Source organism: Balaenoptera musculus, chromosome 2, assembly GCF_009873245.2.
Source record: "Balaenoptera musculus isolate JJ_BM4_2016_0621 chromosome 2, mBalMus1.pri.v3, whole genome shotgun sequence".
NCBI lineage: Eukaryota > Metazoa > Chordata > Mammalia > Artiodactyla > Balaenopteridae > Balaenoptera > Balaenoptera musculus.
In genome coordinates, this window is record NC_045786.1 from 165,321,645 (window position 1) to 165,343,549 (window position 21,905).

The following is a 21,905-nucleotide window of genomic DNA, read 5'->3' on the forward strand; positions in this document are numbered from 1 at the left end:
TGCCCGCCCTCGCAGGCCTGCCAGTGCCCGATGCCTTGGGAAGGGGGTGGGGAGAGAGAGAGGACAGAGGAGAGAGGGAAAGAGGGAGAGAGAGAGCAGAGAGAGCCACTCAACACTCAGGGACAGCGCGGAAAGCAGCCCGCCCCGCTCACCCCATCCGATTGTCTGCCTGCACTGGAGCATGGCAGCTGTAGGCCTGGAGTCTGGGGGAGCTTTGCCAGCCCATCTCTTCTGGGCCCAGCCCCTCCTCAATCTTGGACTTTTTAAACGTGCGTGCGCGCGCACACACACACACACACACGTACACACACGCGCTCGTGCGCGCACGCGCACGCGGGCACACACACACACACACACACCCCGCCCCCTCGAGAAAACAGGGAACCGAGGTCAAGGGGAGGAGGGGCGTGGAGGCCGAGAGGGAGAGTGGGCTGAAGGGTAGAAATTTACCGGGAAATGATTGCATTTGGGAGCTGTCTTTTTTGTGATGGTCCCCATGGTGACAATTTGTGACGGCAAAGAATGTGGGAACGGGGCGCTGCCGCCTGATTGGGATGCTTTGTATCTGGAGAGGCGCTCCTGATTGGCCTGAGGGGCCCCCCAGCTCCGGGGACTCGTCCTCCATTCAGCCCGCTCGAGGGCTGCACAACTGCCTCCAGCCGGACCACGGAGCTCGCCGGCCGCGCCGGGCCTGGCCCAGGTCTGCGGCGGGGAACCTGCCGGGCCACCTTGGCAGGGCCCGGGGCCCCGCACCCTCGGTCAGTGTGGAGGTCCAGGCGTCTCAGGCCCCACTGGGTGGGGACGTGGGGCAGGCTGGGGCCTGGGGGAGGGGCGAGGTGCTGTGGGTGGTGGCCGAGGAGGCATGAAATTGCTGCAGATGCTTCTACGGGGGAGTCCCTGCTGCCCACAGCCTGAGATCAGCCCGCCAGGCAGGCCTCGGCTTGAGTGCCAGACAGGGGTCCTGCCTGTCCTGCGTGAGAACTGTGGGTGGAGCGTGGGGACTGAGGAGGGGGGTGGATGCTAGCAGGGCTGGGGGCGGGGGTGGGAGGAGGAGGGCACCGCCGGGGAGACAGGGGGCTTGGCCTTGCATTAAAGTGGAGCGGTTGCCTCGGCTCAGAAATGAAAACCTTGCTGGCAGGTTGTGCATGCCGGCGGCGTGGTATGTGGGAGACACAGTGGGTTCCAGCCCCAGCAATGCCACTTGTGGCTGGGTCGCCTTGGGCAAGTCGCCCGACCTCTCTGAGCCTCAGCTGCATGTGCAGGGTAACAGACCCAAGAAGACGAAATGTGTTTGTGCATCACAGATGCCCTGGGAATGCTTAGAGGCTTGAATGAGCATCCCGTGACCCAGGACTCTGTCTAGGGCTGAGGGGTGTTGCAGTGAGGACCACTGTCTGCAGCCATGTGGCCTTTGGGGAGGGCTGAGTGTGGTTGCTCAAAGAGACTCCAACGGCTGCTGTGTCCCTCCAGGTCAGCTCCGTGCCCTTCCCTGGAGCCGCCAGCCGCCTGCAGAACCACCCTCTTCATGGAAAGCCCCGTGCAGTGGTCCCCTGGTGATGGCATCCGACAGTGACGTGAAGATGCTGCTGAACTTTGTGAACCTGGCATCCAGCGACATCAAGGCGGCCCTGGACAAGTCTGCACCCTGCCGCCGCTCGGTGGACCACCGCAAGTACCTGCAGAAGCAGCTCAAACGCTTCTCCCAGAAGTATTCCCGGCTCCCGCGGGGCCTCCCCGGCAGAGGGGTCGAGCCTCACCTGAAAAGGGGGTCCGAGGACCGGCCTGGGAGGCTGCCCCTTGATTCTGGCCACAGTTCCAGCCCCAGCGGGGGTGGGTGCTGCAAGGAGAAGGCGTTGGGGAACCCCTACAGGGAGGAATGTCTCTCTAAGGAGCAGACCCTACACGGGCCGGATCCAGAAGCTGCCAGGCCTGGCCAGGTGCCCATGAGGAAAAGACAGCTGCCCGCTTCCTTCTGGGAAGAGCCACGGCCCACCCACAGCTACCCCGTGGGGTTGGAGGGGGGACTGGGCCCCAGGGAGGGACCTCCCTATGAGGGTAAGAAACACCGCAAGGGCTTGGAGCTCCTGGGGCCCGAGACAGCCCCAGTGCCCGCATCCCCAAGGGCACCCGCTGAAAAGGAGCCACTCAAGATGCCTGGGGTCTCCCTGGTGGGCCGTGTCAATGCCTGGAGCTGCTGCCCCTTCCAGTACCATGGACAGCCCGTCTACCCAGGCCCTGCGGGGGCCTTGCCTCAGAGCCCGCTCCCCAGCCTGGGCCTCTGGCGGAAAAGCTCGGCTTCCCCCGGCGAGCTGGCCCACTTCTGCAAGGATGTGGAAGGCCCTGGGCAGAAAGTGTACAGACCCGTGGTTCTGAAGCCAATCCCCACCAAGCCGGCCATGCCCCCGCCCATCTTCAACGTCTTTGGCTACCTCTAGCTGGGCTGGGAGGGCCTCGGTCCCCACCGCTGGCCTGCAGGGGTGTTGGGGACCCCGGGAGCTCTCCTGGTGAGGAGTGGGCTGGGCAGGGGTGTAGCCCCTTGAGAGCCTTCCCTTTGTATGTGGGGGGGGGAGGGGGAGGGCAGGATCGGGGCAGGGGCTTCTCAGGCAGTTGCCCAGCCAGCCCTTGCAGCCTTGGGAGCGGTGGAGCCGGGCTCGGCCGGCCCCTCTCCAACCGGGCCAGAGCCCGACAGATCACCCGCGGGCCTGTGCAGACCTCAGTTGGCGGGGCGTCGCTCTGGCCTGCCGGCCGTTCCAGAAGCCAGAGTTACGCACCTGAGCATCTGCCACCCACTGTGTAAGCCAATCTCAGTTCTGTTCTTCTTGTTCTTTGTAAATATTAAGAAGGCTAAAAGAATAAAGACATTTCTTTTGCAGTTTTCACATCTTGGGTCCATGAAGTTGAATGGTCCCCAGGCCTAGGACATGCTGGCTATCCCAGATGGAGGGCCACTTACAGAGGCTGTGGGGGAAGCCTGGAGTGGCCCAGAGACCTCCGTGATGTCTGGGGATGGGCACTGGGGCCCAACCGCTCAATTCCAAGGAAGGAGGGTGGAGACAGTTCACGGGGAAGGATGCTCTGATTCCCCACGCCAGAGAACAGAGCGGGGAAGGTATGGCTACCCAGAGGGTCCAAACTGCTCTAGAGAATAGGGAGGCTGGGACCAGGGCAGGGGGACCTGTGCTCCTAGCTCTGCCGTGGGATGTGGGGCTGGAGCCTTCCTCTTGGGGCCTCTCTGCCCCACCTGCAGGAGGAGGGGTGGGATGAGAATGGTTCCCTCTGCAGTACCTTCCACTCCGATCACAGCCTCAGGGCACAGACTGGGCCAAGACCAAGCAGGAGCGGAGCCCCCTGTGGAGCGATTTGACCAAATTGCTCCTTTTTTCAACATAGACTTTGGTTCTACGTCCATGGGAAAAATCATCATCATCATCACGTCTAGCTCATTCCAATCCCTAGGTTCCCGGCCAACGGCTCTCTTCCCGGGCCTGATGCAGCCCCGGGCACCCCCTAGGTGCCCCGTCAATGGAATGATGAGGGCCTCTGCCTGTGACAATGCACAGAGGGGGCACTGCTGGCGGGGAGTGGCCCTCGGTTTGGCCCCAATAGTGCCCAAACCAGCAGCCTTGGGAGGTGGGGGGCCGGCAGAGCCAGAGCCCGAGGGATCACCGCATGCCCGTGCAGACCTCAGTCGGTGGGGCATTGCTCTGGCCCGCACCGCACGCTGGCCCGGGATCTGCGCTGCTGTGTGTGGCGTGGCTCCGTGGCTGAGAGCGAAGGGGCTGCCATGGGCGCTGAGCGGCTCATTTCATCAAAACGCAGTTCTCACGACCGGGACAGGTGCGGGGGACCAGCCTGGTTGGGGACTATGGCTCCCAAATCAACAGCATCCTGTTGAACAAGTTAATCCCCGTCCTGTGCCTGTTTCCTCCTCTGTAAAGCAGGGACTAGATCAAAGATAGCAAACAGATGCACCCACCACTTCTGAGTCCAAGGCAAGTATCATCAATTGGTCACATACTCTCTCTGTTGGGGCCCGGATATGGCCTCAGAATCCTTCCTAACACAAGGCCCCAGGATTAGTGATTGCTAAGGGCCCTTGCTACCCTGCCTGTTTTCACTCCAGGATTCCCCTGGAGAGGGGCATCCACATGGAGGGGCGGCTTCACTGGGAAGCCGGTGGGTTTCTGGTGGTTTATGCCTGATGGTCTCAGAGGACTTCAGAGCCATGAGGCCACATGATGCAGGCAGGGTTGTCCTGAGTAATTATCTGGCTCATGGGGTAGGGAGCCCTCAGCCGGAGCCCTTGCCTCAGGCTGCTCTGGTTTTAAAGAACAGAGAGGGGGCCTGGAGGAGGCATGTCTCCTTCTCTCCCCACCTGCACATCATTACAAACGCCCTGCAGGACCCACTGTGATGAGAGGCTCAGCCCCTCCACACTGTACAGCAGGGTGTTAAAAGCTCTAATCTGGGCCCTGCCACCTGCTAGCTGTGTGACCTTGGGCAAGTTACTTACCCTCTCTGTGCCAGAACATCCTCATCCAAAAACTGTGATTGAAAACAGACCAAAACAAACGTGGGTAGCTGTGGGGATGATGTGAGTGCCGGGCACTCTAGTACTTCACAAAGGATGAAAAGCTGCACCAACCCAAAGTAACCTCTCCTAGTTATCCGATGGTGTCTGTAGGTCCTTCCACACTGACATTTCAGTGTTGTTTATAGAGTGGGCAACCCACGGGAACGGGTGCCTGGGTCATCCAGCCACCCGCATTCCTTCAGAGAAGGAGTCCAGCTCTGGGAGGCATGTTTTCTTGGGGTGCTGCTCGAGTACACTGGGCCTGGGTCCCCACAGCTCCTCTGGGGCTCAACCTTTCCCAGGGGATACCTGGCAGTGCCTTAATTCAAATTCTGGGAGCCTTGTCTGGAAGCAGAAACCTTTACTAAGGAGCCACTCAACAGAAGCACCCAACACCATGATTTTCCACGTCGAAGCAAGTTGGGGAAAAACACAACTTGGAAAACTTCAGTATTAAAAACAAACAAACAAACAAAAAACAGCCGCAGTAACAGCAGCAGCTGCTTCCCTAACCAAGAAGTGAATGGTGTTTGTTCCACATGAAACCCAGGAACTCATCTCCTGCTCACAGGCTCAGATCTCCAGCACTGGGTCAAATGTGTTCCGCCTCACGAAATGAAGACACTTTCAGGACGTTTACTGTTTGGTGATGCTGTCTAGACACCTCTGAGGCCGAAATCTTCCCAGGGGCTGGGTAAGCGCGGGAGTGGCGTCTGTACAGTCCTCTTGACAGCAGAGATGCTCAAAAAATGGAACCACTGGCACAGTGTGAGCACTGACCTCTCAGAACCGACCCCCCGGGAGAAGCAGGGCATTTACGCTTTAGCTGCTGGGTGATTCGGAGGCGGGGGGCTGGGCAAGGCACTGGAGGGGAGGGGCCCAGACCAGTGGCTGTGACTGACTGGTGTGGACGTACATCAATATTCTAAGAACCCAAGGCGACTCCTGTGCCTCCCAAGCCGGGCCCCACATCCTACAAATAAACGGTGCTGATGCGGAATCCGGGGGCTGAGCTCTCCCTTCCCACATCTCCCACCACCTCCTCAAGCCTCACCTCCTCCAGGGGAGACCTCCCTCAGACCAGCGTCCCCATCCTGCCCAATGCCTGTGGCCCCTGCCTGTTAGGACCCTCTAGGACATAAGGTGACCTGAGAAGTGCTGTGGTTTAAGAGTTTTGCCTGATACCCAGCCCCACCCCAAATGCCCCCAAACAACATCTTTCTGCTCTGTCCCATCATTGACTACCACCCCCTCTGGCTCCCAGGTCAGCAAAGGCATTCTTCAGTCAGGGCTTTCCTCTGGCTATGCACTGAGCCCTCCTTGGCCCCTTCCCCTGGGACCCTGGGGTTGAACATCCCCAGTCCGGGAGGACGCAGGTTTCCTTCGATATTTCCTCAGGATCTCTGCAGCAAGACAGCGTGGGACTCTAGCCAAGCACTGCTGGGCTGGAATCCCGGGGATTTGCTGTGTGTACCCAGGCAAGTCCCTTCCCTTCCCTGGGCCTGTTTTCCCTCCTGTACCAGGAGGGAGTGGGCAAGATGTGGCCTAGTCCCCTCTGACCCCTGGCTGGAAGGTGTCATTTGGCAGACTCGTCCTCTTCAGGAAGACACTGGGACTTACTGGTTCCACGGCAAGCCAGCGTGTCAGAGCCAGCAAGGCCACCAGGGGCCACAAGGATGGCAACCTGAGGCCCCAGAGGAGTGAGCCAACAGCAGAGCCAGGCCTGGAACCCATGCTCCCCCAACCTGCCCAGCTGCTTGTTTGCCAAAAGCCAGAAAGTACGTCTGACCTCGCTTAAGCCTCTCCTGGGGCGGGGCCGGAGCAGACTCTGAGGTAGGTCACCTGCTCTGGTGTCACCTGAGTGGCTTTAAGCAGTCAGGGAAGGCAGCATCTATGAGTCACTGGGACTTCCATGGAAACAAGGCAATCTCGGCGAGCGGGACTCAGACGGCGAGAAAGCACTACAGCCGTGCCAGACCTCAGCTCTCTCACCTGCACCACCCAAAATGGGCTTGCAGCTCCTGCCGGGCTCCTCCCGCACCCACGTGAGGACGGAAGGATGCAATGGGGGGCACAAGGCTTCCTGTCTCTCAAGTGTGGTGCCTTTGCAAGGGCTGACGATGTCCATCCCTCTGGCGTTAGCTCACAGGAGCCGGTATTTGAATGGTTTTCCCCAGTATCTCAGCTTTTGTAGCAAAACGGGTAAGACGTGAAGACAGTGCCAGGGAACACGTGTACAGGACAAGCCCAGGTGTCAGGAGACTTGTAGGATCTGAGACCCTGTTTGTGATGAAGCTCCAGTTTCCATGACAACTGAACTGGGAGAGAAAAACCAACCTTGGCTGCTCCAACCACAGGGCAGGAAGCTGCCCCCTCTCCTGGGGCTGTCAGGTCTCTTCTGGTGAATGAAGGACACATTCTCTTGGGCCTTTCAGAAGCCCAAACCAAAGTGACACTATCAGGAGTCCACGTGCCTTGTCCCAGCACCTGCTTCTCCCCCACTCCCGCCAGGAGCTAGGCTAAGGACCTGAGGCCCCGGAGGGGTCTGGCGAAAGGGACTTCACCGGGCAGGGCACCATCTGTGCAACATTTATTGTACCTAAGGAAGCCCTTTGGGACCGAGGTCTCCCCACCCCACTCCCCTGGGCCACACCTCTGGGGAGAGAGCTCAGAGTCAAGTGGAGAGTTTCACGGAGCAAAGGGGGAGGGGCACAGGGACACTCTGCAGCGAGGCTGTCTGGGAAAGACAGACTCACCCCCGAAAGCTCTCCAGCCACAGCCCAGAGGCGGCGCCAGGGCTTCCCTGCTGGCCCCTGCCTCCCGCAGACCACCCCAAGTTCTGCCCTGGTCCCATCTCCTGGCCCCAGGAATGGAGCTTTCTGCCATCCCTGATGGCAGAGAAGGTCGGGGATCTCCTCGTCCATTTGAAAACAAACATGGTTCTTCTCCTACTTGACACATTCCGTCCTCTGCTCTGGGCAAAGCTCTGGCCCAGAGACCGGTGAGATCACGGCGCTACCCCAGCTGAGACGGAGGCAGCCCACAGCCTCGTCTGTCACCAGGTCCCCTTGGATTTGGGGACACTGCTGGCCTGACACTCAGTGAAACAGTCTGAGGAGCCACTCCTTCTCCACGTGCTCCGGTTACTGGGTGTTCTCATATTTCAGGTATCTAATCAGCCTGCCTGGGAGTGGCAACGTGTCCAAGAGTTTTATACGGTATTTCCCAATGGCTTTTCGAACTTGCAGCCGGCAAAGGTGAACCAGGGGTCTTGGAGGTTCTGGAAAAAGGAGAGAGAGATGCTGATTCGCCGTTTGCAACCGGCAGAGGGTTTGCACCTGTGACCCCTGGCTTGTGGGAAGTACCCAACCCACGTGGCTGGCGAAGAGAGCGGGCGCCTGGACTACCCCATGCTCCGTAACCCCGGCCCCTGCCAACTGAAAAGACGTCACCCCTCATTCGTCTGCACAGCCCAGGGAAGTAGCAGGGCAGGTACCAAACCCATTTTACAGGTGAGGGCTTAGCGAGGATCACACCTGGGGCTAGAACTGGCACTTCCTTTGTCCTGTGCCCCTTCCTCTACACATCAGCCCAAACCCCGCCCCTCCTCACAGCCTTAGCAAATACGACCTCTTAAGTGCCCCCATGCATGGAATTCAGCTCTGGGCTCTGGGGGGTGCAGAGAAGTCAGGGTCAAGGGGCAGGGACTGGGCAGCTTCCAGCAGGTCCCAGAATCCCACTGGGCTGCCTCCTCCAGGAGGCCCCCGGGATACCTCATTCAGTGGAGTTTTCTCAGCTGGGGGGCCGGGGAAGCGGGAGAGAGAGGTAAGAGCAGGGCCTGATGCATCTAGTAATTAATTTCAGCCCTGGTAACAGGGTAGGTATTTGCTGAATCAAAGAATGCCATTCCTTCATTCAACAAACACGTGCTGACCCCTTCACTGTGGCTGGCCCCGTGCTCGGGCCAGAGATGCAGGGGTACCCACTCAGGAGCTTTGGCGAAAGGCTTCCACACCAGATGGCGCATCTGAGCAGAGTCCTGATGGGTGGGTAGGAATTTGCCAGGTGAGGGAGGGAGGGAGGCAGGGCATTCCAGGCAGGGGAAGTAGCAGTGCCAAGCCAAAGAGGCCACCGCCACCCAGGGAAGATCAGGGTGCAGCAGGAATGTGGGGGGAGGGGGGAGGCCAGCCAGCTGCAGGGCTGTCTCACTAGCTGCCCCATCACGGCATTGCTGACACTTCCGCTGCCCTCTGATCTCAGGACAGAGGCTGCCCTCTGGAATGCTCAGCCCCGTTCTCGGCTGAATGAAGTCTGAGCTTGTGGGAAGGCAAAAGGCCACTGGTAGGCAAAGGACACAGGGCCACCAGGGCTGGTATCCTGGCTGGCTTTGGAGTCTCTGATGTCAACGTCACAGCATTAAATGAAAACACACGTGGGAAAGTGTTTCGCAGATGGAGGGTGGGCTTTAAAGTAACCAAAAGAGGTATTGGTTAAGAACTATTTGTTTTTCCTGTTAATAAATGTTTGTAGCACACTAAAGGGTTCAGCATATTTTTTCCCAGGGACACAGTTTAGTTGTAAATTACCCTTCCCAGGCAGGGCTTGAGGAGGGGACAGTGAGAGATGGGATGACATCTAAGCAAGGACTGCTCTATTCTCTAGTGGCCTCTAGTGGCCAGTCACCATGATGGCAACCAATTATTCATTAATTCAAGGAACGTTTGTTTATTGAGCATCTAGAGTTCCCAGTGAGTGGGCAAGTCCATCCCACCCTCCCCCCGTCCTCCGCCCCCTCCTCCTCCTCGCTATCGCCAGCCCAGTAACTTTATTAAGGGCCTCAATTCAAGAGCTCCCAGGCATTTGTGCAAATGGAAAATCCTACGGCAAGTTTGGGTTCAAAGGGGCACAGGGATCAAGGAGGAACTTGGCAAGTCAGAGTTGGGCAACTGGGCTGTGGGACAACTGCACAGGTAATGAGGCAGCGTTTTCACCTGGGGACAGCAGCAGCAATGGTGGGATAATAATAACTTTCTGTGGGTCAGCCTCTGTGCTACGTGATTGACAAGCACTTGGTCAGAGACAGGACTGTGCCCCCTAGAGCCAGAGAAAGCCCTGGGGCAGCTGGATTGCCTCGGGGCAGGCATCTCCTCAGTATCAGCTGCAGCACCCAGCTCAACTGGCTCTGACGCCTCACCCGCCCATAATTTCTTATAGGGATTGCTCCATCTACACTGCACACAGCTGCTGGACCGTGGCCAAAGCCCACCTCACTGTGCCAGGCACACACCCGCCCCTGCAAACACCCCAAGCTGGCAGAGCTGGATGGGGCTGGACATTGAGCCTGCCCAACCTGCTCTGCTCACACAGGGATACTGAGGTCCAGAGGGGAGTCCTGCCCACGGTCACCCAGCAAGCCCCTGGTTCCAGAGCTCCGGGGGCCTGTCCCCTAGACCAGTGCGGCTCCAGGGGTGGCCAATGAACTGAGAGCACCGGCACCACCTGGGAGCATGCTGAAATGCAGACTTTTAGGCCCCGCCCCAGACCTGTTGAGTCAGACTCTGCATTTTTAAACAAGACGCTCAGGTGCTTCGTGTGCACTGTGCAGTTTGAGATGCCCTAGCCCATCACTCCCTCCTCCACCCCGCCACACTGCTTCCCAGTGGCCCATAATCCTGGGCGACTTACTCTAAAGGTCCTGATACCCCGCGGGGAGCTGGAGTTTTTGTTTAAAGCATCCTAGAGAGATTTAGTGGCGGGATGTTGGGGTCGATCAAACCTGGGTTTGAAGCCCAGCTCTGCCACTAACTAGTGGTGAGACACTCGCCAAGTGACAGTGTGAGGGCCAGGCTCCTCACTTACAAAACGAGGAACCACGGAGACACTGGACGTGACACGCAGCACAGAGCCTGGTACGAGAAGGTGCTCATCAAATGTCAGTAACAGTCACAGGCCCCGAGTCCCGGGCCTGAGTCAGGCAGGGTGACCTGCCAGCCGCAGCAGTGACGGCCCCTACCTGCTTTCTCCTTGATGACAGCCCAGTCCTCGAAGCTGTCAATGTGCTCCTTCAGCCGGGAGCAGAGCTGCACGTTGCCCACGTAGTCCAGGAGGACGTCGATGATGGGCCCTGCCCAGCGGCTCACCTCCGGGGCAGACAGGATCTCGCAGAACTGAAAGGGAACACACGCCAGTGCTGGGACACCCAGGACCAAGGGCACCGCCTCAGCAAGCTCATCCTACAGGTGGGAACCTGCGGCCAGTGAGGGCAGGGGACATGTCTGAGGACAGACACTGGGCACGCCCAGGGGAGAATCCAGTTCTCCGCATCCACACCCCTCTCTCATCAACACAGGCCTACTGCTGCCAAAAGCGGGAGGTGGGCAACTTGGGCAAGTCACATCACCTCCCTAAGCCTCAACTTCCTTGTCTAGAAAATGGGTATATGACACCAACTTCAAGGGTTTTTTTTAATGAGAATTAAGGTAATATAAACGTAAACTTCTCTGCACACAGAGGTTAGCCCATAAGTGATGGCCATTAGCCATTGTTAATATCTCCAAGAGGAGGTTTCTAATTTCTAATTTCCTTTTCATTTTACGTTCTGGCTTATTTAAGTCATCACCATGGACAGGTCTTGCCGCTGGGGTCACTGACCTTCTGCACCTCACCTGACCTTGTACCAGCCTGCTCTCACCTCCACCCCGATCCTGGTCAATCAACCTCATATCCAGGTGTAGGTTTGCTGGGGGCGATGAACCCCTCAGTTTTGCAGAGTTCCTCACCAATCCCCTGCTCCACTGTTCCTTCCCCAAAAACAGCAGACCAAAGAAAGGACTTAATTTCTCACGTGAACCACTAAGTTCTGCTGCCTCTAAAGCATGCTAATCGCTCACGTGAACCACTGAGTTCTGCTACCTCTAAAGCATGCTAACACCGGGTTCCGCTGCCTCCGAAGAGCGCTAAATACTAGCTTACACTCCCTCCAAAGTGCACTGACCACGAGTCCACACTGCCTCCAAATCCTGCTAATCACCATCTTCTGCTGCCTCCCTAGTGTATTCCACCCCGCCTCCGGTGCACACAGCCTCGGGAGCGAGTGAACCACTAGTCCCCCCAGCCTCCGGAGCGCACTGGCCCTGGCCGCCCTCCCCCAGACGCGCCTTCCTACCTGCACCACGCCTGGCGCCTTGTTCGAGGCGGGCGCGTCGTTGAACCTGTTGGAGGGCGACGGGGCGGGCGGGTGCGGGCCGTTGCCGTACAGGCACGAGAAGCAGGGCTCGCCGTTGCAGCCGAGGTCCATGATGAACTTGAGCAGCGACAGGCACTTCATGGAGAACATGATGGTGGCGGGGAAGGCGGTGGGGTGCGTGGCGATGTAGGCGTCGATGTTGGCGCCGTGGTCCAGCAGCAGCTGCATGGTGCGCAGGCAGCCGTGGCGGATGGCCACCAGCAGGGGGTTGATGACGTCGCGGTTGGGGTCGGCGCCCGCGGCCAGCAGCAGCTCGGTGGCGTACACGTTGTTGTTGACCACCGCGAAGTACAGCGCCGAGCTGCGCCGGTCCTCGTAGAGGCGCGCGCGCTCGGGCGCCAGGGGCGCGTTCACGTCGAAGCGCGCGCTCAGCAGAGCCTCGAGCACCTCGTCGTTGTTGCGCTCGGCGGCCAGGTGCAGCGGGCTGATGCCGCTACGGCGCACGCGCGTGCGGCTGGTCACCGGCAGCAACATCTGCACGATCCTGCGGGCGGGGCGGGCACGCGCGGGTCACGGGGCTGCCCGCACGTCTGGGCCGGACCCGACCCCGGGGGAAGCGGAGGGGCCAGGCTCTGCCACTCATAACCACTGAGTGAGGAGGCACGGGCCCACCAGCAGGGGGCGCCGCGGAGACAGCCGTTCTCACAATTACCACTTGGGGGAGACTGGGTCTGCTTTACAGATAAGGAAACTTGAGGCTCAGAGAGCTTCCACCACCTTCTCAAAATCACAGAGCCAGTAATGAGTGGAGCTGGGCTTCAAACCCACAACCCTTAGCCTCCAAAGTCTGAGTCCTTAAAAACCTCAGCCAGACTGGCCTGTGGTTTCAAGAATCTCTTGCCGACTTATTTCAGGCTAAGGAGTGTTGCCCATTCCCAGCTCAATTATCTGAGGGAATTGATTGGAAGGCCCCCAAACCTAATGACTGTCCGAGCTACTATCTTCAGGAGGCAGTAGAGCCACATCGTGAAGCGTGGAGCTAGACCCTGCCCTGCCTAGGTAGGCTGGGGATGTGGGTAGGCGTGGGCGGGCAGGGTCAGCCATATATCCAAGGGCTTACTACGTGCCAGGAGACAGCCAAAGGCCTTACAAACACTATTCGGTTTAATCTTTACAACACCCCATAAAGTATGTCTCGTCATTCCCATTTTTCCGGATGACAAAACTCAATGCTCAGAGCGGTTAGGGGACTGGCCCAGGCCATACATCGGGAAACACAAACCAGGATTTGTACCCTCCTCTGACTCCAGGGCTGAGCTGTCCTGCATCTCTGTCTTGCTGCTCTGAGGCCTCGGTGGAGCCACCAGGTCCTGGGGGACAGGAGGGGACAAATCTGTCTGGCCCCAGCCACTCCTGCCCCAGACCCCAGTTAGCCCTCAGTTAGCCCCGGTTCTGTGAGTCTCAAAGCCTCTTCCCCTGAAGGCTGACTCTAGCCTCTCCCAGGCTCTCTGCCCTGCCTGTGGCTTGGAGAGGGTTGATCAGCTGCGGCTGAGGTTGGAGATTGCTGCCAGCCCTGACTCTGCTCTCTTCTGCTGAATCAGGCGCTATTCTCAGCACTTAACCTACGCTAATCTGTTATATCCTCCCAACAGCCCTGTGAGATGTGTACTAGCATTAACCTCATTTACAGATGAGGAAAGAGAAGCCCAGGGATACACAGGCAGTAGGTGATGGAGCCAGTATTTGAACCCAGGTAGTCTGATTCCCCCTAGAGTGAGGGCCACACTCTTAACCACTCCTCTGCTTCTTGTGTGGCAGTCAGGAGACAGCTGCTATGTCACAGGGTTCTACAATTCTTCACAACACATTACTTGCCTGCCTCATTTTACCTTCACTGCAGGCTGTGGAGGTAGCCAGAGTGGGTCTGTAGCCTTCTTTGTAACAGACGGGGCTCAGAGGGATGAAGTGACTGATCAAGGGCCATAAAGCAGTTCTGGGGCTTGACCCCAGGAATCCTGACCCCTTGTATTTGCTGTCTTCCCCTAGACCCCTGCCACCTGCCAAGCTCTTGCCACTGATGTGATTACAGACCCTAATCCACACAATCCCTGCTGACAGGCGACCTTGTGTGGGCTCCAAGGAAGTGGCCATGGCAGGGCAAGCAGGTGCCACCAGGCCCATTCCCACACCTCTTTGCTTCCTGGCACTTGGGCTCCTGGGGCTTCTGGCTTCTTAGAAATGTGATGCCAGGGACCTCCCATTAGGATCTCAGTGGAAAGTATTATTATGGTTAGTGACGCTGTGTTTGCTTAAAATCTGCCTCTCAAACCTCAAAAGGAAATTCACACACCCAGGGGGGCTAATTGCCTCCTAATTTCTATTTGTGCAGGCTCAGGAGGCCTGACCTTGCTCTGTTGAGGTGCTGGTCAAAGGCGGGGCGGGGGCCTCACCCTGGACCACAGCCATCGCCAACAAATGCTCCCTAACAGCCGTAACATGCCCAGGCACGGGAAAAACAGCGAAAGGGGCTGCCTGGGGCCACTGGCCAGATGGGCTGGTATGGTCACAGCTGGTCTCCACTGGTCCCCTGCTGAACCAAGGGAAAGTGGCAGAAATGTGGGAACGTGACTGGACGTTGCCTAGAGTCCCAGAAAATAACACAGTGAAATTATCTAATTGTTGTACGCTTCTGGAGGACTTGGCCAAGCTGAGAGTAAATGTAATGCTGGGGGGGGGGGGCGGTCTGGAGATCAGTGTGTCCAGCCTCCCATTTTACAGAGGGTGAAACTGAGACCCGGGTGTGGGGCGGGAGGTGGAGGTTGGACTGGAGGTGGATGGCAAAGCCAGGGCAGAATGCAGGTGTCGGAATGCCCAAGGCCAGGCCTTTCCATGTTGCCCCAGTCCCCCTAGGCCTGGGGAGTGTTGGTGGCCCCACTGCATGTCACTTCTCTCCCACAGCCCAGTTGGTGGGAGGAGGGCAGGAGGATGAGGGGGACACCCCACAAGATAGACTGGGACATTCCCACTTCTCCCATGGGCAGGTCCTGGGACCACAGGTGCTCAAAATTCACCTTAAGAAGAGAACAAAGGTACCCATTGCCTGGCAGAAACTTTGGTGTCTAGGAGGCCCAGTTTCCTGTCCCTCTCTTCTCCTTTCCCCAGCACGGGGGCTGCACCCACCAGCTCAGCGTCCTGGGTTACTGGGTCACGGTGGTGTGACCTCTGCCAGCATTCAGTGTAAATTTGACCATGGACTTGACTTTCACTAGGGAACCAGCCGCCCACAAATGGCTCTGCTCCCAATACCACTGGTAGCACTGTGTCAACCTGGCAGTGTGTGTGTGTGTGTGTGTGTGCGCGCGCGTGTGCGTGCGTGTGTATGTGTGTGTGTTGAGGGAGGATCACCTCTTTTCTGAGCCCTTATGGAGCCAGAAAAGGCTCCGCCAGTGGAGAATCTGCCTGAGGGTGTTCCCAAGGGCACAGTGGGACTCCTGCCCACGAGGGAATCCCTCTGGGGGAAAGTCTGCAGCTTTTCCCCTGGGAGCTGGAGCAGGGGAGCAGGTCTTCCACGAAGGAGGAAGAACAGGCCCACTGCCACTCTGTGCCACCTGCTGGATGAACAAGCAAGCCTAGGGGTCTCCGGGTCCTCAGAGAGAGAATGGAGCTTGCTGAGGATGCAGACTGCGTGCTCTCAATCCCTGTGCAACTCAGAATCCCTGAGGGAATCCTGAAAATGCAGATTCCTGGGCCCTGTCATTCAGGGCCCAATTCAGCAGGTCTGGCGAGGGGCCCTGGAATCTGAGGTGGATGATCTATGCATCACGCCTTGAGAAACTTTGCTGCAAACCTTCATTTTCCTCCAGAAGACACAAGCAGTAAAGCAGTTTCCTGGAGTGGATGGGGTTAGATAAAGGGGCCTGTCCTCTTATTTTCTGGGAGGCCTTGAGCTCTGAGCCTCAGTTTCCCTTTTAATTAACGGGCATGCTAACTTGCTTATGAATGTGTTGAAAAATGCATTTTAATTTAATGTATTAAATGTTCTCTATTCTGCCTTTCCCAGAAAGAGTTTTAAGTGGCTTGCAAAGGTAATATAAATTAGAAGTAAAAGAGAAAGAATATTTAAAAATTAGGGAAGGTCCAAAATACAAGTCAGTATTATATGTCAGCCACAAACTACATATTGGTTCTCCCCTGGGATGCCTGGTAAAATCACCTGAGGGCTTTTAGAAATCCTGCAGCCCTAGCCCCAACCCAGATTGCTTACAGCGGTATCTCTGAGGGTGGCACCCAAGCCTCAGGGTTTTAAGAGTTCCCCAGGGTTCCAGTGTGTAGCCAAGGTTGAGAACCAGGGCTTTCAGTGCTGTTCTACATTCAGTTTAAAGGGATCTTGTGCCATCTGCTCTTGTCTAATACAACTTCTTAACAAGTCTATCTTTGGTGCTGAGTTTTAATCTCATAAGGTGTCTTTGCTAAACTGGAAATGAAAAATAAGAAAAAGTGTGTCTTGGGGCTTCCCTGGTGGCACAGTGGTTAAGAATCCGCCGGCCAATGCAGGGGACACAGGTTCGAGGCCTGGTCCGGGAAGATCCCACATGCCGTGGAGCAACGAAGCCTGTGTGCCACAACTACTGACCCCGTGCACCTAGAGCCCGTGCTCCGCAACAAGAGAAGCCACCACAACAGAGTAGCCCCTGCTCGCCACAACTAGAGAAAGCCCGTGCACAGCAATGAAGACCCAGCGCAGCCAAAAATAAAAAAAGATAAATAAATAAATTTATAAAAAAAGAAAGAAAAAGTATGTCTTAGAGGTGCCTAAGACTTTGGGGTCTTGGGGACTCCTTTCTCAGCCATGCCCAAATGTCACGCCCTCCAGTTAAAATTGCTGAAGGCACCATCTGGTGAACACCGAGCCCAGATGCTGGAGCCACTTTCCATGCTACGGACAGGCAGGGCGTCCTGGCAGGTGGCTGAGTGCGGAAGGCCTAGGGAAATTCACATCAAATCCCCAAGCAGCCAAGGGAGGACAGCGTGGAGAGGGCCGCGTGCCACATGCCCAGGGAGTGAGTGCAGCTCTGGGGGCTTGCCTGGCCGTGGGCCCTGCCAGGTGGCAGGAGCTGCTGGGAATCGGCTTTACCCCTTTGTAGGGCAGCCCTCAAAAGGTGGACTGGCCCCTCTCAGTCTTGGGGTCCAGAGGGAACTGGGAGCTGAGGATGGAGGGTGAATAACCAGGGAAATGGCTTTGGGAGTCAGCACGAGTCCAAAGCAGGAGACTCTGGGAGAGCATAAACCATTCACATTGGTGGCTCCAGAGAGGCCCAACCTTTCTCCCTGGCCATCCTTAGCCACAGCCAGTGCTCCTTCAAACTCCCCACCAGCTGGGGCCAGACTGCTGACATCCAGTTCCACCTGAAGGCACTGGGCGTGACTGGAGGATGCCAAGTGACAGTCCCAGCTCTGCCACTCTCTGGCAAGCCACTACCCATCTCTGTCCTCGGGTCTCTCCTCTGCAAAATCAGGCTTGGATTAGATCAATGGTCCCCACCAAAGGTCTGGCTGGGCTGTCTCTGGTTGACTCAGAGCTTTTCAATGATAGAGACTTGGGCTCCTTCTCTCCTGGAGATTCTGCTTCCGTGTGTCTGGGACGTGTCATTTAAAAAATAGCCCAGAGTGACTGTGCTGTACAGGCAAGTATGCGGAGCCAGTGTACCAGGAGATTTCAAGGGTCAACCCTTCTGTCTCTTTCCCTCGGGATCTCTCTGGAGTCAGGTTAAGATAATCCATGTTTGTTGACTGATGCTGGATCTTTCTGGAGCTGAAGAGCAAGATGCTATCTTGCCCACCACCTCTGCCTGACTTGCGTTGCTTTCATCCCTTCACTGGCTTCACTGAAAAATGATGGAATGTACCCTTCCTACGTAAGAGAGAACGCAGACCCAGTGAGCACCTACTGTGTGCCAGGCGCTCTGCTGAGGGCTTTATTTCCATTCTGTAGCCACGTATATCCAATTCACTAGTCCCCGCAACAGACCCCGAGGCAGTGCAACCTACCTCCCATTTTACACAAGAGGGAATTGAGGCTCAGAAAGGTTAAGCAAGCTCCCCAAGGCCTCAGCAGGCATTCAAACCCAGATATGTCTGCCTCACAGCCTGCTACTTGGTCCAGACAAGGCGGGGTCTCCTCTGTGCATGTATGGGGCATGGAGCGGGGAGGGCATCCTTGGTTGGTCATTTGTGCGGGTACCTACAGAGCAGGGCCTGGGGCCCTGAGGGTCAGCTCTGTCTCCTTGTGTCTCCACTCCATTCTCCAGGATGTCACTCTCACCCCCATTTCCCTCTGCCTTAGCGAAGACCACCCACACTCTCCAGCACGCACGATCTTCTCCCTGCTGAGGACAGGGCTGCATTTCCCAAAGTGTGTCGTCTGGGGTACATGAGATGGGATTTTAGGTGAGAAGTTTTTTTTATTAATTGTAAATTGATCATTTTAACAATTTAATAGTGTGATAAACGTTCCCTTTTGAAAACAAATTCATTTAAAATAATAATGTCTTGAAAGGAAAATACTAAGAAGTGAGGGTACAGATATCCAAAATCAGGAAGAATGTCTGTGAATGCTCAAAGTTTGGGGAACACTGGCCGAATGGAAATTACTGGGCCCTGTGCATCTCCACGGGCAGCTAGAGTTCCACCTCCTAGGCGAGTCTTCCCTGACCCTCCAGCTAGTGGTGGTGCAGGTGGAGGTTTAACAACTTGCTCTCTGGGGGGAGGAGGGGCCTCTGATTTCTAAGAATCATTAATTTCCATGGCGTAAATACTCTCACCATGGCCAATTTCAGACTACCGATGTGATCAGTCAGCTCACAGGAGCCGTACAAGCCAGCTCTAGCACACCTCTGCTTCCAGCCCATGCTAGCCTCTAGGACCACCACGGAGCTCAGCTCTTCATGCTCTTTCATTTGTCATGAATCTGTGTGTGTGTGTGTGTGTGTGCTCATCTTCCGTCCCACCAGACTGCTCCCTGAAAACTTCAGCTTCTCTCATCTTGCTCAAAGTACCTAGCACGTAGTAAGTGCTTAAGAAAAACTAGCTAGTATCACTGGTACTATTTGTATTATTGTAGGTATCCCCTGTATGCCTGCTAACTGCCTAAGAGGTTATCTTTGCATCCCCAACAGAAATATCCACTAGTCCAGACTCATATCTGGCTTCCTGTGTGGAATCCAGTAGATGTGACATTTGGAACAGGTGAGTAAACTGTCATTTGCAAGCTGAGTGACCTTGGGCAAGTCACTCAACCTCTCTGTCTTAGCTTCCTCATTTGAGAAAAAATGAAGATAATCGTATCTACCTCAGTAGGTCTGTTAAAAGAATTATGAAAAGTACAGTTGTTAAAAGGATTAAACACATTTCTAATGTAAAGTGCTGGAAAGTGCCACATAGGTGTTGGCTATTATTATTGTTCCTGGTGTTGTAAGCATTCACTCTAGCTTGCTGACTGCTGAGAGGTCTTCCTCTTTTCCACCTAAAACGTGGCCTGGGCTCTGACCTCTCCTGGGCCTCCCTACCCCCATGGGCGGGGCATTCAGAGGAATGGGTGGGGCAGGGGAGGAGTCTAGGGGCCTGGAGGCGGGGCCTGGGCTGACCTGTAGTTGCCCTTCTTGGAAGCGATGTGCAGTGGGAGTATGCCATCCTTGTTGGCCTTGTTGGCGTCGGCGCCCTGCGACAGCAGGAACTCCACTACCTTCTCGTGCTCGTTCTTGCAGGCCTCGTAGAGGGCAGACGCATGGTCGCTGGCCTGTGTGTTGATCTCAGCACCTGGCGAAGGAGAGGCGGATGGGTGAGTGATCAGGGCGGTCACTGTCCTTGATGTAATGCCCACCTCGGGCTGGGCGCTGCTGCCCTAACCACTGTGATGCATTGGATCACCCGGAGGACCTCCAGCTCCTTTCTGCTGCATTGAGACCCACTGTCTGCCATCCTGAGCTGCCACGACGATGCTGGGATTTACTGAGCGCTTGCTCTGTGCCGGACACTGTGCTTTACCTATACTATCTCTCTGAGTCCACAACATATTGTAACCCCATGCAATCAGTAACAACTTTATCTCCATGTCACAGACAAGGACGATGAAGCATAGAGAACCTCTGCAACTGGCCCCAGAACCCCCAGCTCATAAGGGAAGAGCCAAAACTTGAACCCAGATGATCCGATGGCAGAAGCCTTGGCAGATGGTCAGATGGCAGAGACCATGCTCTCAACACTCATTCCACCTAAAAGGATCCAGATCCTGCCCTGAGGAAGGCCCTCACAGCTCTAGGAGGGCACAGAGCCTCCTCGTAAGGAAAACCCCTAATAATTTTATTCATTGGGATTTGCTCTTCTCTGCCTTCCATTTCAAGGAATAAGAGAGGAATTACTTCTTGTCTCCTCTGAAGGAAACACCACACTGTGCTGCAGGAGGGAGGAATCCAGCCTGGGGACAGTCTCCTGTGAGCCCGGTCCCCTACGTCTTCTCCGTCTCCTGGTGGTGACAGAGAGAATGCAGAGGTTTCTCTGCAAAGAGGAGTGCAGCCTGTTCCCAGCCCCTCCCTATTCTGGAAGGAAACAGAACTCAGATGGCAGTGAAATGTCAGTAAGGGCTGAAATCAAGAGCATCTGTTAACCACAGATCCCCTATCTCTAGGCGTTCAGCTTATCACAAGCTTTCTTGTAATTTAAAATTTTTGATGACTGATTTCTGGTCTAGCGGAAAGAGCACAGGCTTTCATGCCAGACAAGAACCAGTTGAAGTTTCTGTTTCATGCTGTACAGCTCTCTGGCCTTGGGCAGCCTTTAGGAGCCTCAGTTTTCTCATCTGTTGACCAGGAATAATAGTACCTACTCAACTGCAAGGAGTAAATAAGGCAATGTAAGCAAATATCTGCTATAGACTGAAACACTCATGTCCCCTGAAAACTCATATGAAACGTAATCCCCAGTGTGATGCTGTTAGAAAGGGGAGCCTTTGGGAGGTGATTAGGTTATAAGGGTGGAGCCCTCATGAATGGGATTGGTGCCATAATAAAAGAGACCACAGAGAACTCCCTCGCTCCTCCACCATGTGAGGACACAGCGAGAAGTTGGCTGCCTAGGAAGTTGGGACAGGCTCTCATGGGACACTGAATCCACCGGCACCTTGATCTTGGACTTCCCAGTCTCCAAAACTGTGAGAAATAAACCTTGGTTGTCTGTAAGCCACCCAGTCTGTGGTATTCTGTGATAGCTGCCCGAGTGAACTAAGACAACCTCCCCACGAGGTGGCTGGCACAGCAGGACTGCTCAGCAAATGCGAGTTCTCCAGGATGGAGGGGCCGGGTCGCAGAGGCTGGTTCTGCCTCCACCCCGAGGGAGAGGTGGCCAGCGGCTCTGACACTGCCAAGCTCTCAAAGTCAGGCTCCCTGGAAACCTGAACCCCGCCGGCCTCCGGCAAAGCCGCCTGCTCACACAAGAAAAATATTTGCATTTGCAAATGGACTCAGCCCACAACGGGAACAGACCCTGACTAAGGGCGTCAGCAGGAGAGCTGGGCAGATGTTTAGCGTTAGCCGGTTCCCCTCGCCTGCCCGCTGAGCACCCTGCCCTTTGCCCAGCCTCCTTTCCTGGCTCCCAGGACCCTGCCTGTGCCCCTTTGTCCTCAGGCTGGTCAGCGCAGATATGTCCCCAGCGGCAAGGAAGTGCCCTGGGTCTGTTTTCCCAACTGCTCGGGCACGTGCTGAGTAGGTGGACGCTTATCCAGGCCAAGTCCCAGGATGGAAATTCTCGAGGCCTGGGGTGGGGGGGCGGGGTGCGAAGAGCATGCAGTTTGGAGTCAGATGGACGCAGTCGGAATCCAGGCTCTGACTGTGACCAATCATTTAACCTCTGTGAGCCTCGGTCTCCTCATCTACAAAATGGCATGAGGACACTCCCTACCTCTTAGGGCTGTGGAGGAAACCCCACTGGCCTCTTCTGTGTTCATGCTTAGTGCAGTGCTTGGCACACAGCAGGGTCCTCAACAAATTATTCCAAATTATTCCAACTCAGCCCCAGCGTCTGGCTTACCTCTGTGTTCTCTGTTGCTTAAGTGGAAGGGTCACTTCCCATGGAGGGAGAAAGGAAATCAAAAGT

At 56.1% G+C, this 21,905-nt stretch overlaps 2 protein-coding genes across 3 annotated transcripts in view; one reads left to right on the forward strand and one right to left on the reverse strand.

The window, feature by feature from the left end:
- The first annotated feature begins 379 nt into the window (after positions 1-379).
- On the forward strand, positions 380-2,879 carry FAM181A (family with sequence similarity 181 member A). The gene is made up of 2 exons (XM_036843735.1): positions 380-758; positions 1,471-2,879. The coding sequence occupies exon 2, from the start codon at positions 1,557-1,559 to the stop codon at positions 2,433-2,435; it is 879 nt and encodes a 292-aa protein (XP_036699630.1). The 5' UTR covers positions 380-758; positions 1,471-1,556; the 3' UTR covers positions 2,436-2,879.
- A 4,268-nt stretch (positions 2,880-7,147) lies between these two features.
- Positions 7,148-21,905, reverse strand: part of ASB2 (ankyrin repeat and SOCS box containing 2) — a 42,909-nt gene continuing 28,151 nt past the window's right edge. For both annotated transcript variants that reach the window (XM_036843958.1, XM_036843959.1), the window contains exons 7-10: positions 19,403-19,574; positions 11,739-12,303; positions 10,587-10,740; positions 7,148-7,853 (exon numbers count right to left, since the gene is read on the reverse strand). In XM_036843958.1, coding sequence (XP_036699853.1) covers positions 7,717-7,853; positions 10,587-10,740; positions 11,739-12,303; positions 19,403-19,574 — 1,028 coding nt within the window. In that variant the 3' untranslated portion in view covers positions 7,148-7,716. The remainder of the gene's footprint in view (positions 7,854-10,586; positions 10,741-11,738; positions 12,304-19,402; positions 19,575-21,905) is intronic.